This window comes from Trichechus manatus, unplaced genomic scaffold (genome assembly GCF_000243295.1).
Source record: "Trichechus manatus latirostris isolate Lorelei unplaced genomic scaffold, TriManLat1.0 scaffold00093, whole genome shotgun sequence".
Taxonomy (NCBI): Eukaryota; Metazoa; Chordata; class Mammalia; order Sirenia; family Trichechidae; genus Trichechus; species Trichechus manatus.
Window position 1 is genome coordinate 6774074 of NW_004444029.1, and position 19327 is coordinate 6793400.

Genomic DNA, 19327 nt, shown 5'->3' on the forward strand with positions numbered 1-19327 from the left:
ACTTAATGGACCAGTTGAGACTGGAGAACTCCCAGAGACTATTGCCCTGAGATACTCTCTAAACCTTGAACCGAAACTAACCCCTGAGGTCACCTTTTAGCTAAATAACATATTGGCTCACAAAATAAAGATCACCCGTGAATACTGTGCTCTTTTAAAAAATCATCTATATGAGACCAAACAACCAACAATTACTTTAAAACAAAGATGAGAAGGTAAGGGGGCAGGGAAACAGGATTAATGGAAATGGAACAACCAGAACTGAAATATTGAGAATGTCCATGTACTGTAAAGAATGTAACCAATGTCACTTAACAATCTGTGTAGAAACTGTTGAATGGGAACCTAAACTGTTGTGTAAACCTTCACTGAAAACACAATAAAATATAATTAAAAAAAAAAGAAAAGTCCCCAAAAGAGCCAGTTCTCTTTTGCCAAAGGACCAGGAAAGGGTTGGCTTAGCAATATAGAAAACCTTTAAACAATAACTGTTATACTCCAGCCAAACATCACAGGAAGAAGAATGGCCCCACTAGTAGAGCATCAGCAAAGGCTGAGTGGAAGCCTAGATCTCCACCCTTGCCCACCTGTACCCAGGCCCCCTCCACCTCTGGTTGAGATGATGTCAGAGAAGCCTGAGTGGAGAGCCTAGAGGACAGCTAGGACTCCATCCCCAACGGGTAACAAGACCACCCTCAGCCCCCGCACCCTCCCAGTGTCAGTGAAGACCACGTGGGGGACCTGGACTTCCAACACAAACTGTCAATAATGAGGCACCCCTCCAAATCCCTGTGGTGTCAGAGGAGGCTGAGTGGAGAGTCTGGACTTTCACCACCGCCAGAACTAATGAGGCTCCTCACATCCCTCCCGTCAAGCTGGTATCAGCAGAGATTATGTAGGGAGCCTATACTTACCCCCTCACCCAGCAATAATGAGGCACCCCTCCTTCCTCCACTAGAGTGGTATCACAGGAGGCTAAGCGGGGAACTTGGAGTCACCACCTCCCAGCTACAGTAAGCCACCCCATTACCTCTGTGTCAATGGAGGCCACACATGGAGAACAGTAATGAGACAGCCCTCCCTTTCCATCCAGGGTGGTATCAATGAAGGCCTAGTGAGGAGCCTGACCTTCCCCCACCAGGAGTAACAAGTCACCCCTCAGTCAATGGAGGGGAATCTGGACTTCCACCCACCTATGTTATTGTTGTTAGGTGCCATCAAGTTGGTTCCAACTCATAGAGACCCCATATACAACAGAATGAAACACTGCCTGGTCCTGCACCATCCTAACAGTTGCTATTATGCTTCAACCCATTGTTGCAGCCACTGTGTCAATCCATCTCGATAAGGGTCTTCCTCTTTTTCACTGACCCTCTACTCTACCAAGCAAAGTGGATGGCTTTAACAAAGAGAAACTTATTTCCCCACAGTACAGTAGGCTAGAAGTCCAAATTCAGGGCGTCAGCTCCAAGGGAAGGCTTTCTCTCTCTGTTGGCTCTGGAGGAAGGTCATTCTCATCAATCTTCCCCTGGACTAGGAGCTTCTCCACGCAGGAACCCCAGGTCCAAAGGACACGTTCTGCTCCCAGCACTGCTTTCTTGGTGGTATGAGGTTCCCCTGTCTCCTTACTGGCTTCTCTCTTTTATATCCCAAAAGAAATTGGCTCAAAACACAATCCAATCTTGTAGATTGAGCTCTGCCTCATTAACATAACTGCCACCTATCCCCCCTCATTAACATCATAGAGGCAGTATTTACAACACACAGGAAAATCACATCAGGTGACAAAATGGTGGACAATCAAACAATACTGGGAATCATGGACCAGCCAAATTGATACACATATTTTTGGGAGGCACAATTAAATTCATGACACTGGCTGAGGTGTGGAAGCTGAGAGGATGCAATGGGAAGGCAGCAGGTGTTCAGAACAAGACCAGACTCTTTCCACAAGGCAAGGCTTTGGGAAATGTACTGAATTTCTCAGTGCTTCAGTTCTATCACCTACAGATCAGGAAGAAATGACATCGGTCTCAGCCCTATCACCCCTCTCCAGGGTTGTTCTGAGATTGGATGAGATAATGGGTCTAGAAAACTTTACAGGGCTGGAGAGGTACAACGTGTGATTAGGTTACAGCTCAGATGAACTCGCTGCCAACTCACACTGACACGGTGTGAAGAGCCTAGCTCAGGCTTGGGAAGGCTCAGGAATGTCAGCTGCTTGGTTGGTGCTCTTTGATGTCATTGCCTGAGGAATCTTTCAGTGAGGTGAAAGTACATAGGGGCGCTGCCTGCTGAATTGCCCCCAGAACACATCAGCTCCTAGATTTGTGAGCCATCCCCCTGTGCCAGGTTAGCTGCTCCATGATGCTCGTCCCAGCCACGTCTCTGTGGCTCAGAGCTGCTGCCAGCACTGCACAGGCCCAGAGGGTAATGATGACGGGGTGATGACACAGTCATCAAGGACAGGTGAGCCGGTGTAACAAAGATGGGAGGGGCTGCGGGAGGAGATAAGTGGGTTCAGAGTAAACCTCAGGGACACTGTCGCCTTGAGCTAAGGTGGAGGCTCCTCTCCCCACAGCCCTGGCCTTGGAACTCTGTGGCGGACAGAAGGCCTTGAGCTCCCTTTTCCACAGGCGGCTGGTCTACTTTTAGGTTGATGGGATTTGGGGGCAGCAGGTGGAGGGACTTGCAGCCAGGCAGTGAAGGAGCTAGGCTTCTCCCCACCCCCATCCCCTAGGCCTGGATAGGATACAGGCACAGCCCCACTCTCCCGAGGCAGAAAGCTTCCATCTGTCTTCCTGAACCCTCCTCCCAGCCCTGCCTGCCCACCCAGAGCAGCTTTCCAGGCCCACCGGGTGTCCCACACCAAACCCCGCCCACCGACTCCACAGCACTCCTGAGAAGCCTGGGCCTCAGCTGAACCCTGCTCAGCCGATCTTCTTCTGTGTCTTACAGGACAAGACCTGGATCGCCATGGAATTTCTCTTCTTTGTGGGGGTCCTTGCTGGTACGTACCCATGGCCTTCTACTCCTTCCTGTAAGGCACAGGTGATGCAGGAGCAAGTGAGGGACAGGGGAAGTATGGAGGGGGGAAGGAGACAAGAAACACTGTCAGGAGCGGAAAAAGGGGTCCCCTCTCTTGTTGTTGTTGTTGTTAGGTGCAGTCCAGTTGGTTCTGACTCATAGCTACCCTATGTATATCAGAACGAAACGCTGCCTGGTCCCTCACCATCCTCACGCTGTTGCTATGCTTGAGCCCATTGTTGCAGACACTGTGTCAATCCATTTCCTTGAAGGTCTTCTTCTTTTTCGCTGACCCTCCACTTTACCAAGCATGATATCCTTCTCCCCTCTTAGACCCCATCAAAGGCTCGAGGGTGGGCTGAGCCCATGCTGCCAACACTAAGCTACAGGGCGGGTTATGGAGCATGAGTGAGTGCTCAGCGGTGAGCTCCCCCTCGTTGTTCCAAAATTTGGCCTCACTGCCCTCTGATCAGGTCCCCGTGTAATCACAAGGGCAGATAACTCATTGTGACTGCTGATGTCCCCTTTTCCCAAAGCTTAGAGACTCCAGATGCAGGGAATGGAGAAGGAAGGCTACCTCCTGCAGTCCCCACCGCCCTGACGGTCTTAACATGGTGGAAGCTGTTGGTGAGGCACTTTCCACCCCTCCTGACTGCCTAGGGGCATCACATCCTAGCTGTGTAACCCTGGGCAAGTTAATTAACCCATCTGTGCTTCCAGTCAACACAGGAAAATCAACACCTCACTAACCTGCTCGCATAAAGATTACAGCCTAGGAAACCCTACAGGGCAGTTCTACTCTGTCACGTGGGTTCACTATGAGTCAGAATCCACTCGACAGCACCCAACAACAAAAACTGAGTTGTTGTGAAGATGAAATGAATCCTCGAAAAACTCCATACTCTGGGGAGGAATAGTGCCTGGTACAGAGTCAGTGCTCAGTAATATGTGCTATCTCTCGCCCTTATTAATGTTGCTGTTAGCTGCCATCGAGTCGGCCCCTGACCTATGGTGACCCCACACACAATGGAACGAAACTCTGCCCCGTCCTGTGCTTTCCCCACGATCGATTTTGGATCAGACAGTTGTGATCCCCAGGGATTTCACTAGCTGGTTTTCTGAAGCAGATCACTAAGCCTTTCTTCCTAGTTCATCTTAATCTGGAAGCTCTGTGAAATCTGTTCAGCATCATAGCAACACGCAATCCTTGACTGACAGACAGGTGGTGGCTATACGAGGTGCACTGGCCAGGAATCAAATCTGGGGTCTCCAGCATGGAAGGCGAAAATTCTACCTGAGCCACCAATGCCCTCTCCTTATTACACAGATACCATTTCCCCTTGCGGTGTCTGTGATCACACAGAGAAGGGTGTGGTGAGGAGCAGGCCCAGGGGAGGAGCAACAGGACTACAAGGGCAGCCGAGGCACCTTATTCCTGATACTGGAACCAGCCGTACTCCCCACTCCTCTACAGATTATTTTTAAGTAACTCATTTATTAAAATATTACATCTACATATTAGAAATTTTGGAAATACTAAAAAGCAGAAAAAAATGAACATGATCTTTGTCAACACTGGATTATTTCTTTAGAATGGGTTCTTGGAATTGAAATTACCTGGTCTTGGGTGATGAACAATTGACCGTTCCTTATGCCTACTCTTGCACTGGTTTTCAAGAAGGATCAATAGAATCAATTGACATTCTCATAAGCAGTGAATGAGAGTCTGTCTCATACTCTTTCTTGGATTGAATATTATCAATTTTAAACAAAAATGATAGTTGTAAATATTAGATAAAATGGTATGTCACTTTAATTTATATTTTTATTATAACAAATGTCAAACGTGTTTGCATTTCTTGGCCAATTGACTACTACTTCAAAGTCGTCCTTTTCCACTAGGAAACTGTTGATTGTCTTATTTGTTATGAGAGAGTTTTACATGTTAAAAATATTATTTTCTCAGGTACTTTTTTCTCTGCTCATTCATCAGTGCAGAAGGAAGATCCCGCTCCCTATTTGGTGTACCTCAAGTCTCAATTCAATCCCTGTGTGGGGGTCCTCATCAAAAGTAGCTGGGTGCTGGCCCCAGCCCACTGCTACTTACCGTGAGTGTGGCACCCCCCACCGAAAGCAGCTACTGTTCCTTCTACCTCAGTGGTCCTCAAATGGGCCATTTCCCCCAGGGGACATTTGGCAATGTCAGAAGACAATACTTTTGGTTGTCACACTTGGGGGTGGGGATAGTGCTTCTGGCAACCGATGGAGAGAGGCCGGGCATGGGTGCTGCTGGACGGTGCCCACACATAGCTGTCCAAACACCAGCAGTCCCTCACTGTCAGGAACCCTGCTCTACCTGCCATGCCTCATCTCCCATGAGTGTTTTTCAAGTTTGTTACTGGTAATATGAATACATTGTATCAGGTAGGGGCCCCCCGGGAAGCTGACAGTGTCCTCACACTGGGTGGATTGGGAAGTGTTTAATGAGGGAACTATTTACAAAGGTTGGACAAGTTATGGGGAAAACGCAAAGAACAGTGAAGTCCCTCCAGAGTTGGTGTTAAGAAGATGTACTTACCACCTGTGAACTTTAAGGTTGTGTGTCACCTTGGCTAGGCCATGATTCTCAGTGCTTTGGCAGTTATGTAATGACGTAGTTTGGCAGTTATATAATGATGTCGTTAGCCTCCATTTTGTGATATAATGTAATCACATCCATGATGTGATCTGATGTGACTGGCCAGTCAGTTGTAAGAGGAGTTTCTTCAGGGGTGTGGCCTGCATCCAATATATATGGATGTTCTGGCAAAGCTCGCTGGCTTTTGCTCGCTCTGGCTCTTCATCCAGCTCGCCATCATCTGACCTCCAGTTCTTGGGACTTGAGCTAGCAGCCTGCCGTATTGCCTGCCGATCTTGGGATTCGTCAGCCTTCCACAGCCCGTGAGCCAGAAGCCTGCTGTCTGACCTGCCAACCTTGGGTTCATCAGCCCCCACGGCTACGTGAGTCAGGAGGAGCCTCCAGCCTGACACCTGACCCACTGTGGACTTGGAACTTGTTAGCCTCTACAACCTCATGAGCCATTTCCTTGAGATAAATCTCTCTACATATATATATATGTTTTCTAAATTGGTTCTCAAGTCTGGTTAGTCTTAAAGATGTTGATGACTCTGCTTCCAGTAGTAAAGAGAGCACTGTAATCTGCTAATCCATGGAGTAAGGTGGCAATAGAAATACACAAAATATCACCACCAATAGATCAGGTATTGGTGAGATGTGGGGCTCTGGATGATCACATGTTTGATGTTTGATATTGTTCTATAATTTGGTCAGAATGAGAAGTATAAGGAGGCTGAATGGTTGGTCTTACTTTTGCAAGACAAAGTGGTGAAAGAAATAGATGAGCACAGGGCTTCAGAGTCACAGCTCAACACTGCATAAATGACCTCAAAGTTGTCACTTGTTCCCTGAAAGAAAGGCTTATTTCTGTAGTAACAGAGCTGATATTGCCAAAAACCAAACCCAGAGTCTTATCATAAGAGTGGCTGACTTACAATGACAATTGAACTCCCAACCTTGAATCATGTCTGAAGTTAAAGTGAGGGCATTGATTGGGAAGAAATGGGATTCTAAAACTTGGGATGGGGACATATGGGCAGATAATCAGGAAGCTGGGGACACGGAGCCCATAAATTCCATTGAATCACTCCTGCCAACAGAAACAGCCCTCTCACTCCCATCTGAATAAATTACTCCATCTTTGTCTGCTAAGCTACCCTCCCCGGTAAAACCATTAGCCCCTCCACTCCCATGTGATGAGATTAACCCAGCTGTGTCTGAAGAGCCTTTGTCTGAGATATTGCCTGGAGAGGCATCTGACTCATTGCCTGAGGCACAGCCTGAGGCATATGCCTTACAAAACGTTGCTGAATGTTCTCAGAACACAATCCCACCACGCATTTTTGCTTCTAGACCTGTAACTAGACTTAACTCCCAAAAAGCCCCAAAAAGTGAAGAACAAAGTGTGACCCAGGAGTAGGTATGCCACACCCCAAAAGAACTGCTTTTCTAATATGTACAAACAGAAACCTGCAGAATATGTGTGGTAATGGCTATTAAGGGTGTGGGATAATGATGCAAGGAACATAAAGTTAGATCAGTCTGAGTTTATTGCCCACGGAGCACAGATTCTTCATTCAGCTCAAGAGATTAGAAATGGATATAATAGTTTATTTGGTTGGTTCGCCGAAGCATGGATTACATGGTGGCCTACACTAAATCAAATTGAAGTATCAGACCTGCCTTGGTATACTGTAGAGGAAGGTATCCAAAGGATTAGGGAAATTGTCATGTTAGAGTGGATTTCTCAGATTAGACCCACAGATTCACGATTCATACGTGGAGCAACCAGAGGACATACCTTTTGCAACAATGATGAGGAACAAATTTGTGAAGGGAGCCCCAGCATCCTTGAAGACTGCTGTGATTGTTATTTTATATGTCAGATTTGACAGTGGGAACTGCCCTAACTGAAGTAAGACACATAACAATTGTGAGGATGGCACAGGACCGGGCAGTGTTTCATTCTGTTGTACATGGGGCTGTGAGTCGGAACCAACTCAGCAGCACCTAACGACAATAACAACAACGACAATGGTGCTGATTGGATCGCATGGTGGTAGGGGCCAAGTGGCAGCACTCAGATAAGGTGGTGTTGTTACCATAATGGACAGCGAAGTTAAATCAGTAATCAGAATAGTCTGACTCATATGGACTTATGACATTGGCTACTTAATCATGGTGTCCCTAGGAGTGAAACAGATTGGGAATCTACTAAATATTTACTTGATCTGTACAAGTGGAAGAATTCTAGGTCAAGTGAATAGCAGTCTAACTCAAATTGCCAGAACAGAGAGTCACAACCCCTCAATCGATTCCCAAACTTGAGCCAGTTTACAGACCCACAACCCCTTGAATGAAGGGGAGGCTGGGCACCCTTGAGGAAGGACCCAGCTACACTGCTGTTAATCTTTCTCCCAGCCTTCCCCAAGGGATCTGTGGTCTTTTACCAGAGTGGCTGTTCACTGGGGAAAAGGAAATAATCAGAATTTTAGGAGATTACTAGATACTGGCTCTGAATTGACACTAATTCCGGGAGACCCAAAACGTCACTGTGGCCCATCAGTCAGAGTGGGGGCATATGGAGGTCAGGTTATTAATGGAGTCTTGGCTCACGTCTGTCTCACAGTAGGTCCAGTGGGTCCCTAAACCCATCCTGTAGTGATTTCCCCAGTTCCAGAATTCATAATTGGAATAGATATACTCAGCAACTGCCAGAATCCCTACACTGGATCCTTGACAAGTGGAGTAAAGGCTATTATGGTAGGAAAAGCCAAGTGGAAGCCATTAGAGCTGTCCCGACCTAGGAAAATAGTAAACCAAAAGCAATACCACATTCCTGGAGGGGTTGCAGAGATTACTGCCATTATCAAGGACTTGAAGGATGCAGGGGTGGTGATTTGCACCACATCCCCATTCAACTTGCCTATTTGGCCTGTGCAAAAAACAGATGAATCTTGAAGAATGGCAGTAGATTATCATAAAATTAACCAAGTGGTGACTCCAACTGCAGCTGCTGTTCCAGATGTGCTCTAATTGCTTGAGCAAATTAATACATCTCCTGGTACCTGGTATGCAGCTATTGATCTGGCCAGTATCTTTTTCTCCATACCTGTTTCAAACGAACACCAGAAGCAGTTTGCTGTCAGTTGGCAAGGCCAACAATACACCTTCACTGTCTTACCTCACAGAATATCAACTCTCCAGCGTTATGTCATAACTTAGTTTGCAGGGACCTTGATCAACTTTCCGTTCCAAAAGACATCATACTAGTCCATTACATTGATAACATCATGTTAACCGGACCTAGTAAAGAAGAAGTATCAATGACTCTGGACTTATTGGTAAAACATTTGCAATGCTAGAGGGTGGGAAATTAATCCTACAAAAATTCACGTGCCTTCCACCTCAGTGAAACTTCTAGGGGTCCAGTGGTGTGGGGCATGTCAAGATATTCCTTCTAAAGTGAAGGATAAGTTATTGCATCTGCCCCTCCAACAAGTAAAAAGGAGGCACAACACCTGGTGGACCTCTTTGGATTTTGTAGGCAACATAGCCCTCATCTGAGTGTGCTACTCTGGCCTATTTATCAAGTGACTTGAAAAGCTGCTAATTTTGAGTGGGACCTAAAACAAGAGAAGGTTCTGCAACAGGTTCAGACTGCCATGAAAGCCGCTCTGCCACTTGGGCCATATGATCTAGCTGAAGTGGCAGTGGCAGATAGAGATGCTGTTTGGAGTCCTTGGCAGGTCCCCATTTGTGAATCGCAGTGCAGACTCAAGATTTTGGAGCAAAGTCCTGCCATCCTCTGCAGATAACTACTCTCCTTTTGAGAAACAGCTTTTGGCTTGTTACCAGGCTTTAGTGGAGACCAAATGCTTAACCATGGGCCATCAAGTCACCATGCAGCTTGAGCTGCCTGTTATGAATTGTGTGTTGTCTGATCCACAGAGCCATAAAGTCAGATGTGCACAGCAGCACTCCATCATTAAATGCAAGTGGTATATATGAGAAAGCACAAGTAAGTTACATGAGAAAGAGGCCCAAATGCTCATGGTCTCCACTCCTATCACATTACCTGCTCTCTCCTAGTCTGAACCTATGATCTCGTAAGGAGCTCCTTATGATCAGTTGACTGAGGAAGAGAAAGCTCATGCCTGGTTTACAGATGGTTCTGGGTGATATCCAGGCACCACTCAAAAGTGACAGTGGCATTGCTCGCAATGCTTCTGCCAAAACTACCATCTGTGGACTCACAGAATACCTTATCTACTGTCATGGTATCCCACACAGCATTGCCTCAGATTGAGGGACTCACTTCACAGCAAATGAAGTGTGGCGATCGGCCTCCTAAAGACACAGTTACAGTGCCAGCTAGGTGGCAATACTTTGCAGGGCTGGAGAAATGTTCTCCAGGAGACTGTATATGCTCTAAATCAGTTCCCAGTATATGGTGCTGTTTCTTCCATAGACAGGATTCACAGTTGTAGAAATCAAGGGGTGGAAGTGGTAGTGGTACCACACACTATTCCCCCTAGTGACCCACCTGCAAAATTTGTGCTTCCTATCCCTGCTACCCTATGCTCTGCGGGTCTACGGGTCTTAGTTCCAAAGGGAGGAAAACTCCCATTTGGAGACACAACACTGATTCCATTGAACCAGAATTTAAGAATGCCACTCAGCCACTTTGGGCTCCTCATGCCTCTGGGTAAAAAGGCAAAGAAGGGAGTTACTGGATTGACTGGTGTAATTGATCCTGACTACCAAGGGGAAACTGGATTGGTGTTACATATGGAGATAAAGAAGAGTATGTCTGGAATACAGGCACTCCCTTAGGACGTTTCTTAGTACTACCATGCCCTGTGATTAAAGTCAATGGAAACTACAGCAACCCCATTCTGACATGACTACTAATGGCGCAGACCCTTCAGGAATGAAGGTTTGGGTCACCCCACCAGGCAAAGAACCACGACCAGCTGAGGTGCTTGCTGAGGGTAAAGGGAATATGGAATGGGTGGTAGAAGAAGGTAGTTCTAAATACTAGTTACAACATGTGACCAGTTGCAGAAATGAGGACTGTAATTGTTATGAATATTTCTTCCTTGTATGTGTGCATCAAATATCTTGTTTTCTTCACTTATAAAATATGAGATGGAAATGGGGAAACGGGGCTAGTGATTGTACACGTTAGCTGTATCATGTTAGGTGCAAGTATGAATTTGTAATTGTCTTTAGAGATATGGATGGTTTACGGAGATATGCCCATGTGCCAAGTTGTCAAGGGATGGACTGTGACGATTAAGGTTGTGTGTCAACTTAGCTGGGCCATGATTCTCAGTGGTTTGGCAGTTATGTAATGATGTGGTTTGGCAGGTATGTAATGATGTCATTTGGCAGTTATGCAATGATGTTGCTATCCTCCATTTTGTGATATAATGTAATCACCTCCATGATGTGATCAGCCAATCAACTGTAAGGGGTGTTTCCTTGGGGTCGTGGACTGCATCCAATATATATGGATGTTCTGGCAAAGCTTGCTGGCTTTGCTCACTCTGGATCCTGCATCTGGCACATCATCATCTGACCTCCAGTGCTTGGGACTTGAGCCAGCAGCCTGCTGTATTGCTTGCTGATCTTGGGATTCGTTGGCCTTCACAGCCTGTGAGCCAGCAGCCTACCATCTTACCTGCTGATCTTGGGTTAGTCAGGCCCTGCAGCTACATGAGGCAGGCAAAGCCTCCAGCCTGATGCCTGACCCACAGACTTGGGACTTGCCAGCCTCTACAACTGCGTGAGCCATCTCCTTAGGTTAAATCTCTCAGGGGCAAGAGGAGAGTGTGGTTCCAGGGAGACAGTGAGAGAGGGAACTTCCTGAAGATGCACCCTGTGCTCAGGGAATCCCATCTGTGGCCACCCTGCAGGAAGGACTCGGAGAATGAAGATTCCAGCCTCACTCTTCACCCTGCAGCTCCCTTCTGCTGCTTCCCACTAGGAACACAACCCAGTGAGAACCCACAGGACAAACGAGCCCACGACTGATCCCATGTGTCCCTAGGAAGGTGCAGAACGAGTGGAGTCAGGGTGTGAATAGCTCTCGTGAGGGACCAGGAGATTTCCACACTTGGTCACCTGTTCTCCTGCCTCTCTCATGGAATAGGCTGGTGCCTGAGAGCAGGGAGAGAAATGGTCTCTGCCAGGCCGCATTCTCCTCTTGCTGTACTGGAGCTCAGGTTAACAGCTCTACCACCCAGCATGCAAATGGGCCTCCATGACTCCGTCTGTAAATGGGGACAAAAACAGCATCCACCCCATAGGTGGCTCGCTGTGAGTATTGAATAGGATGACCAGATAAATCACTTGGCACAGCACCTGCACCTTGTAACATTCAACACTGTAGCTATAATAAGGATGATGATGACTATGACAACAATGATTTTCAGCCCCTTCTCCCCCCAGAAACCTAAAAGTGATGCTGGGAAACTTTAAGACCAGAGTCAGAGATGGGACCGAGCAGGTGATCAACCCCATCCAGATAGTGCGCTACTGGAACTACAATCACAGCAACCCCCAGGATGACCTCATGCTCATCAAGCTGGCCAAGCCTGCCATCCTCAACCAGAAGGTTCAGCCCCTCCCCCTCGCCACCAGCAATGTGCGACAGGGCACCATGTGTCTGCTCTCAGGGCTGGACTGGAGCCAAGACAACAGCGGTGAGTGCTCTGCCTAGGCGCGGAGATTCTCGGTTCTCCCTGCAGATGGCCACGTGCCCACGGCTGGGCATGAAGGAGGGTGGGGGCTGTCACAGGAGCCCTGCCCAAAGTCCACGCCACCACATTCCCCAGGCCTGAGAGCCCCGCCACCTCCCCCTTGGGTGTTGGTTGGCAGAGGCCACTCTACGTGGGGGGCTGCACCCCACTTCCATGTAGCATGCAGCTCCTAGAGCATGAAAAGGTCTTGAGAGTATTAACCCTGTACTCCTCCAAGACAGACCCTGGAGAAAGAAAACTCTGCTTTCACCATCCTCGGCCACACTCCCACGAATGTCCCCACAGCCACTTCTCCCTCTTCCTCATCCCTTATTTCCCTCACACACAGAGAAGACCAGGGAGACTGCGGGTGGTGGGGGGAAGGGCTACGCGACAACTGTGAGCAGGAGGGCTCCCTGGTCACGTCCCCCTCAGGCAGGCACCCGGACCTGCGGCAGAACCTGGAGGCCCCAGTGATGTCCGACAAGGAGTGCCAGCAAACAGAGCAAGGGAAAAGCCACAGGAACTCTTTGTGTATCAAGTTCGTGAAAGTGTTCTCCCGCGTTTTTGGGGTAATCTTTTCTCTATACTCAGCTTTAATGCACTTGGCACGTTTTGGTTAACTATTTAATGATGAAGTAGTAGAACAAACAAAAGCAAAAAACATGTAGAAAGCCCTCATCCTCCTTAACTTCCAAGGCTCTGGTAAGGCTGCAGCGAGCTCCATTTTTTCTTGGGTGACAGCTTTCCCTACGGAGATCATCATTCACTGCTGTTTTGGGGTGCAGTCAAGTCAATTTCGACTCACAGCGACCCCATGTGACAGAGCAGAACTGTTAACCCACACAGCGGGCAAATGAAGTCGGGAAATCTGTGCATTGTTTAAAAAAAATGTAAACTTTTCACTACCTAGAAGGGATTGCCTCAGTTGGAGTCCACGTGTTTTGCATCTGTGTGTTAGCTTTGATCTCGTGAGGCAGCCGAATGATCTCCCTACCGGCTGCAGCAGTCGATGCTGCTGTTTTCTGTCCCCTCCTAGCCTTCTGTTTTTGCTTTGTTTTGTTTTGTTTTACCATCTGTAGGGTATTTCTGCCAGAGCAGAATTCTTCGCGTAAGTCTTAGCAGGAGAACAGGAGAAGCCCCCTCCCCCACATGAAATGGCCTCAGGTGACGCTTGATGCTCCCTGAATGAGTTCTTCCTGCTTCCCTGCCCACAGCCCCTGCCTCTGCCCTTGTCCTCTCTCTGGTTCTTCTCTGCTGCCAGGATGTCCCCAGTTTACTGGGGAGTGGGGGAGGGGCAGAGGAGTAGCTATGATAGGGCTGGGCAGCAGGTAACTACCTGCATCCAGGCTCCCACAGTCCACGCCCTCATTGGAGGGTGGGTGTGACTGGGCTAGTTGGTAGGTTCCCATGGTCCATGCCCTGGTTGGAGGTGGGTGTGACAGGGCTGGTTGGTAGGTTCTCACTGTCCACCCACTGGTTGGAGGTGGGTGTGATAGGGCTGGTTGGTAGGTTCTCATGGTCCAGGGCCCTTATGTCACATGTGAGCTCTAAGGAGGCTTCTCCTCCAACCTTTCAAGGTCACACAAGGCTGGTCACAGTTAAGCTAGCCTAGGCCCCAGGCTCAGCACTCCCCTCATGACCCCCACTGTGCTGTCCTGTGCGGGGGGTGGGGGGCTTAGTAATGGGGGGGTGCCTGGAGGACAGGCTCTGACACCCCCTCCTCCCTGTATGATCTTGGCAGGAAGTAGCCGTCGCTACTGTCATCTGCAGAAACAAGCTGCAGGGGATCGAGGTCGGGCACTTCATGGGGGGTGATGTGGGCATCTACACCGATGTCTATAAGTATGTGTCCTGGATCGAGAGCGTCACCAAAGACAAGTGAGACCTGCCACTGTCTCTGCACTCTGGCTCTGCCACTGCCCATCCCCACACTCAAAATAAAATCTCCAAACAGAAGTCCTCCGCTGTATCTCACCAGCAGCCTGCATCCTTGTCCACGTCTCTGTACACGTCCCACATGCGGTGAAGAACCAGAGCTGAGCTCAGGTGATGTGGGCGCTGGCTGTGCTCTGCTGCGTTGCAGTCATGCTCAGGGTGGGTGTGACAGGGCTGGTGGGCAGGTCTCATCCCTTTCTACAGAGGAGCACAGTGAGGCTGACAGAGGCTACTTACCACCACCCAGAGCTGGTGAGGATCAGAGACTGGAGCGGAACCAGAGGGTCAGCTCCCCAACTGGTGTCTGGCCTCAGTGTGGAGGGAGCCTGCAGGCCACAGCAGACCGTGGCTCTGTCCCTGCCACCCTCTTGCATTCAGAGCACAGTAAGCACGACCCATCCTAATCAGTGTGACCCCACATTCTCAGCCAAGGCAAGTGCTCCACTGAAATAGAGTAAGTGGCCAAAGTGGGAGAGCTTAAGAAAGACTGCTGGTGCACCTTTCTGAAGGTTTTGGTCTACATTCTTTTTATTTATTTATTTTTATTCTACTTTAGATGAAGGTTTACAGAACAAGTAGTTTCTCATTCAACAGTTAGTACACATATTGTTTTATGACATTGGTTACCAACCCCACAACATGTCAACACTCTCCCTTCTCAACCTTGGGTTCCCTATTACCAGCTTTCTTGTCCCCTCCTGCCTTCTTGTCCTTGTCTCTGGGCTGTTGTGCCCCTTGCCCTGGGCTGTTGTGTCCCATTAGTCTCGTTTTTTTTTTTTATGGGGCTGTCTAATCTTTGACTGAAGGATGAACCTCAGGAGCGACCTCATTACTGAGCTAAAAGGGTATCCAGGGGCCATACTCTCAGGGTTTCTCCAGTCTCTGTCAGGCAAGTAAGTCTGGTTTTTTTTTGTGAGTTAGAATTTTGTTCCACATTTTTCTCCAGCTCTGTCCAGGACCCTCTGTTGTGATCCCTGTCAGAGCAGTCAGTGGTGGTAGCCAAGCACCATCTAGTTGTGCTGGACTCAGGCTGGTGGAGGCCGTGGCAGTTGTGGTCCATTAGTCCTTTGGACTAATCTTTCCCTCGTATCTTGTTTTCTTCATTCTCCCTTGCTCCCGAAGGGGTGAGACCAGTGGAGTATCTTAGATAGCTGCTCATGGTCTACATTCTTTTTTTTTTTTTTATTGTCCTTTAGATGAAGGTTTACAGAACAAATAGTCTCTCATTAAACAGTACGTGTATTGTTTTATGACAATGGTTAACAACCCCACATGTCAACCCTGTCCTTTCTCAACCTTGGGTTCCCTACTACCAGCTTTCCTGTCCCCTCCTGCCTTCTAGTCCCTGTCCCTAGACTGTTGTGTCCCATTAGTCTCGTTTTGTTTTATAGGGCCATCCAATCTTTGGCTGAAGGGTGAACCTTGGGAGTGACTTCATTACTGAGCTAAAAAGGTGTTTGGGGGCCATACTCTCAGGGTTTCTCCAGTCTCTGTCAGGCCAGTAAGTCTGGTCTTTTTTTGTGAGTTGGAATTTTGTTCCACATATTTCTCCAGCTCTGTCCACGACCCTCTGTTGTGATCCCAGTCAGAGCAGTACAGGTGGTAGCCGGGCATGGTCTACATTCTTAATGTCACATAGCGGATAATCTTTGCAAGAAACAGTTTATAGTTTAGTGCAGTTAGCCCAAGTGCTATCAGAACTTGTATTTATCTGACCCTGTCTGAGACAGTTACTAAGGGAAGAATTGACTAGAAAGTACCAGTTTACACAAGATTGAGTTAAGAGATCAATTACGACTGAGTGGAAAAGTTTGAAGATGGTTTCTTACAAAAAAAAAAAAAAAAGCAATGAAAGAAAGCCAGAACAGGCAAAGAGGCAACTAAGGAGAAAAAAAGTTTCTCTGTTTAGGAAACAGCAATCACGCCGCTCTCCATTCCTGTAGCCACGTAGTAAATGTTCTCTATCTGCTTCTTCTTGAGTAGACAGCAGTCAAGGATGCTAACTACCCAAGAAGCAGCAGAAAAGAAAGTCTGGCATCTGCCTTTGGTTAGTTATTTAAGGGAAAACTGTAATGTTAAGCATTTAAAATATGGGACAGCTAATTTACCTCCAGGTGAGCACTTAACCATTGTGCCACCAGGACTCCTTAAAGGACTCTCTAGCAAGGGTTAAAGAAAAATTTATTTCCATCTTGGATTCATGGATCTCCTCAGAACATTTGTTTTTTTTAATCTGATTTAATTCCTCCCTGTCTTTCTACTTGGAGCCCTTGTGGTGCAGCAATTAAGCACTCAGCTGCCAACAGAAAGGTCAGTGGTTTGAACCTACCAGCTGCTCCGCAGGAGAAAGATGTGGCAGTCTGCTTCGGTAAAGATTTACAACCTTGGAAATTCTATGGGGCAGTTCCACTCTGTCCTACAGAGTCACTATGAATTGGAATTGATTCGACGGCAGTGGGTTTGGTTTCATTTGGTCTTTCTACCATTCCTTCAGCCCTCCTGATCCTCTTCTAGAGCTTCCTTTGCCTCAGAGAGTCCCTCAGGAGGAAACTTCCCAACTGCTGTTAGATTAATAAACATGAAAACTGCCCCGTGCTAGTAGAATTTAAACTTGACATATTCAGAATTCTATTAGGCATGTACTGCCTGATATTTTTTAATTCATTCATTTTTGTAAACCCATCAGAAATTTTTTTTAAAAAAATAGACAAATAATGCAGGCTGGACGCTAAGAGTGATCTAAAAAACCCAGTCTCTCTCAACAGCAAGAAAGGGTGGATATGGCAAAGCAAATTGGTAAACATCTTTTGAAGGCTATTCCTAAAACTTCCCCCTGATAATGACTGAACAAAAATTCTGTCTTGTAAACAAGAAAAGTAAGGGACTATTGGTGACTAGAGAAATTGAAAATATGACAGCTACTACACAAAAATTTAGATGTCAAACACTACAACAGGACAGACAAACAAAATCAAAAGCTCCTTACCACATCACACCCAGGATAGAAAACAACACATCTTTCATAGGAGCTAGCCTTTTCCAATGTTTCCAGGACTAGAGCTTAGAAAGGACCAAGAAGTGGAGGTGTTCTAAGTAGAGACTGCTCATTTCTACAGATCTATATAATAAAGGCTTAGTACTAAAGCTCACCCTAGCACTTTTACTACTTGATCTACTTTAAATCTTACTGCCTGATGCCAGACCAGCTTTTATGAGTGACACCACACCCTACAACACAATTATACAACCCCACTGGAACATTAGATTGGCCCCATGACATGTATTAGATTTGCAGTACAAAAGCCTACTGACTGTGACCTGCAAATTGAACATGGCATGCCACCTCAGTAAATGGACACCTGCCTCCAGGACAGTTCCTGATATCACCCACATATTCCCCCATAAAAAAAGAAAGATGTTAGAAATAACTCAAGACGGAGTAAAACTGAGTCTCAATTTGAGACTCAAAGCCTCAACTTGAGAAGAGACTCTTGGCTTCTTTCTTCTATCCCCAAGTGTGATAATAAAGTATGACAAAATGTGGTTCCTGAGTCGGAGCTTACTCAAAAGGTGATACTGGGGACAAATGGACAAAGATGGAGGGAAGGTAAGAACGTCTCCTGGAACATCCGGGTCATGGATCTCAGAAGTAGATTTGAGTTGACAAATGCTTTTGTGGGGGGCTGAAGACACACAGCCAGGAGATACAATGCTAGGGGCCTTAGAGCCAATGCTGCTGTTTTTCAGATGTTCTCTCAACTTTTTTCTAACCCCTTAGAAACTTCCAAGGGTGCTGAATCACAAGGCCTTATTAAAAGAAAGGAAGTGTCTTAGTCATCCAGTGCTGGTATAACAGAATACCACAAGTGCATGGCTTTAACAAACAGAAATTTATTTTCTCACAGTTTAGGAGGCTAGAAGTCTGAAATTGAGGCGCTGGCTCTAGGGGAAGGCTTTCTTTCTCTGTCAGCTCTAGAGGAAAGTCCTTGTCTCTTCAACTTTTATTCCTTAGCTCCTTGGAGATCTCATATGGCATGGCATCTGTTTTCTCCCATCTCTGCTTGCTTGCTTGTTTCTTTAACCTCTTTTATATTTCAAAAGAGATTGACTTAAGATTCACCCTACACTAATGTCTCATTAACATAACAAAGAAAATCCATTCCCAACTGGGATTATAACCACTACAGGGGTTAGGATTTACAACACATATTTTGGGGTGTCATGGTTTGAATTATGTCCCCCAAAAAATACGTATATCAATTTGGCTGGGCCATGATTCCCAGAATTGTGTGGTTGGCCTCCATTTTGTGATTGTAATTTTATGTTAAAGAGGATTAGGGTGGGATTGTAACACCACCTTTACCCAGTTCACATCCAATGCAAAGGGAGTTTCTCTGGGGTGTGGCCTGCACCACCTTTTATCTCTCAAGAGATAAAAGGAAAGGGAAGCAGGCAGAGAATTGGGGGACCTCATACCATCAAGAAAGCAGGGCTGGGAGCAGAGCGCATCCTTTGGACTGGGGTCCCTGTGCAGAGAAGCTCCTAGTCTGGGGGAACACCAAAGAGAAGAAGGTCAACAGAGAGAAAAAGCCTTCCCCAGGAGCTGACATCCTGAATTTGGACTTTTAGCCTACTTTGACTGTGAGGAAATAAACTTCTCTTTGTTAAAACCATCCACTTGTATTTCTGTTATAGCAGCACTAGATGATTAAGACACGGGGGGACACAATTCAATCCATAACAGGAAGGCTGAACTGTTGATACTTATTTTTTTAAAAAAAGTCATCCTTTATGCTACATTTTCCGTTCTTCTGATAATAGCCAATCCTAGTGGGGGTGAAGTGGTATCTCATTGTGGTTTTGATTTGCATTTCCCTGATTACTAATGATGTTGACAATCTTTTCATGTGTTTATTGGCTAGTTTGTATTTCTTCTTCGGAGAAGTGTCTTTTTTAATTGGGTTATTTGTCTTTTTGTTGTTGAGTTATAGGAGTTCTT

At 46.8% G+C, this 19327-nt stretch overlaps 2 protein-coding genes across 3 annotated transcripts in view; one reads left to right on the plus strand and one right to left on the minus strand.

Moving 5' to 3' along the window:
* Positions 1-19327, minus strand: part of LOC101350828 (maltase-glucoamylase, intestinal) — a 250622-nt gene that overhangs the window by 190532 nt on the left and 40763 nt on the right. The gene's annotated exons all lie outside the window — the stretch shown is intronic.
* On the plus strand, positions 2977-14275 carry PRSS37 (serine protease 37). Of its 2 annotated transcripts, none has more exons than XM_004382378.1 (5): positions 2977-3010; positions 4994-5135; positions 12101-12354; positions 12826-12962; positions 14135-14275. In XM_004382378.1, the coding sequence occupies exons 1-5, from the start codon at positions 2977-2979 to the stop codon at positions 14273-14275; spliced, it is 708 nt and encodes a 235-aa protein (XP_004382435.1). The 2 variants fall into 2 exon arrangements, with proteins under 2 accessions (XP_004382435.1, XP_012412767.1); XM_012557313.1 differs by having other exon boundaries at positions 12101-12351.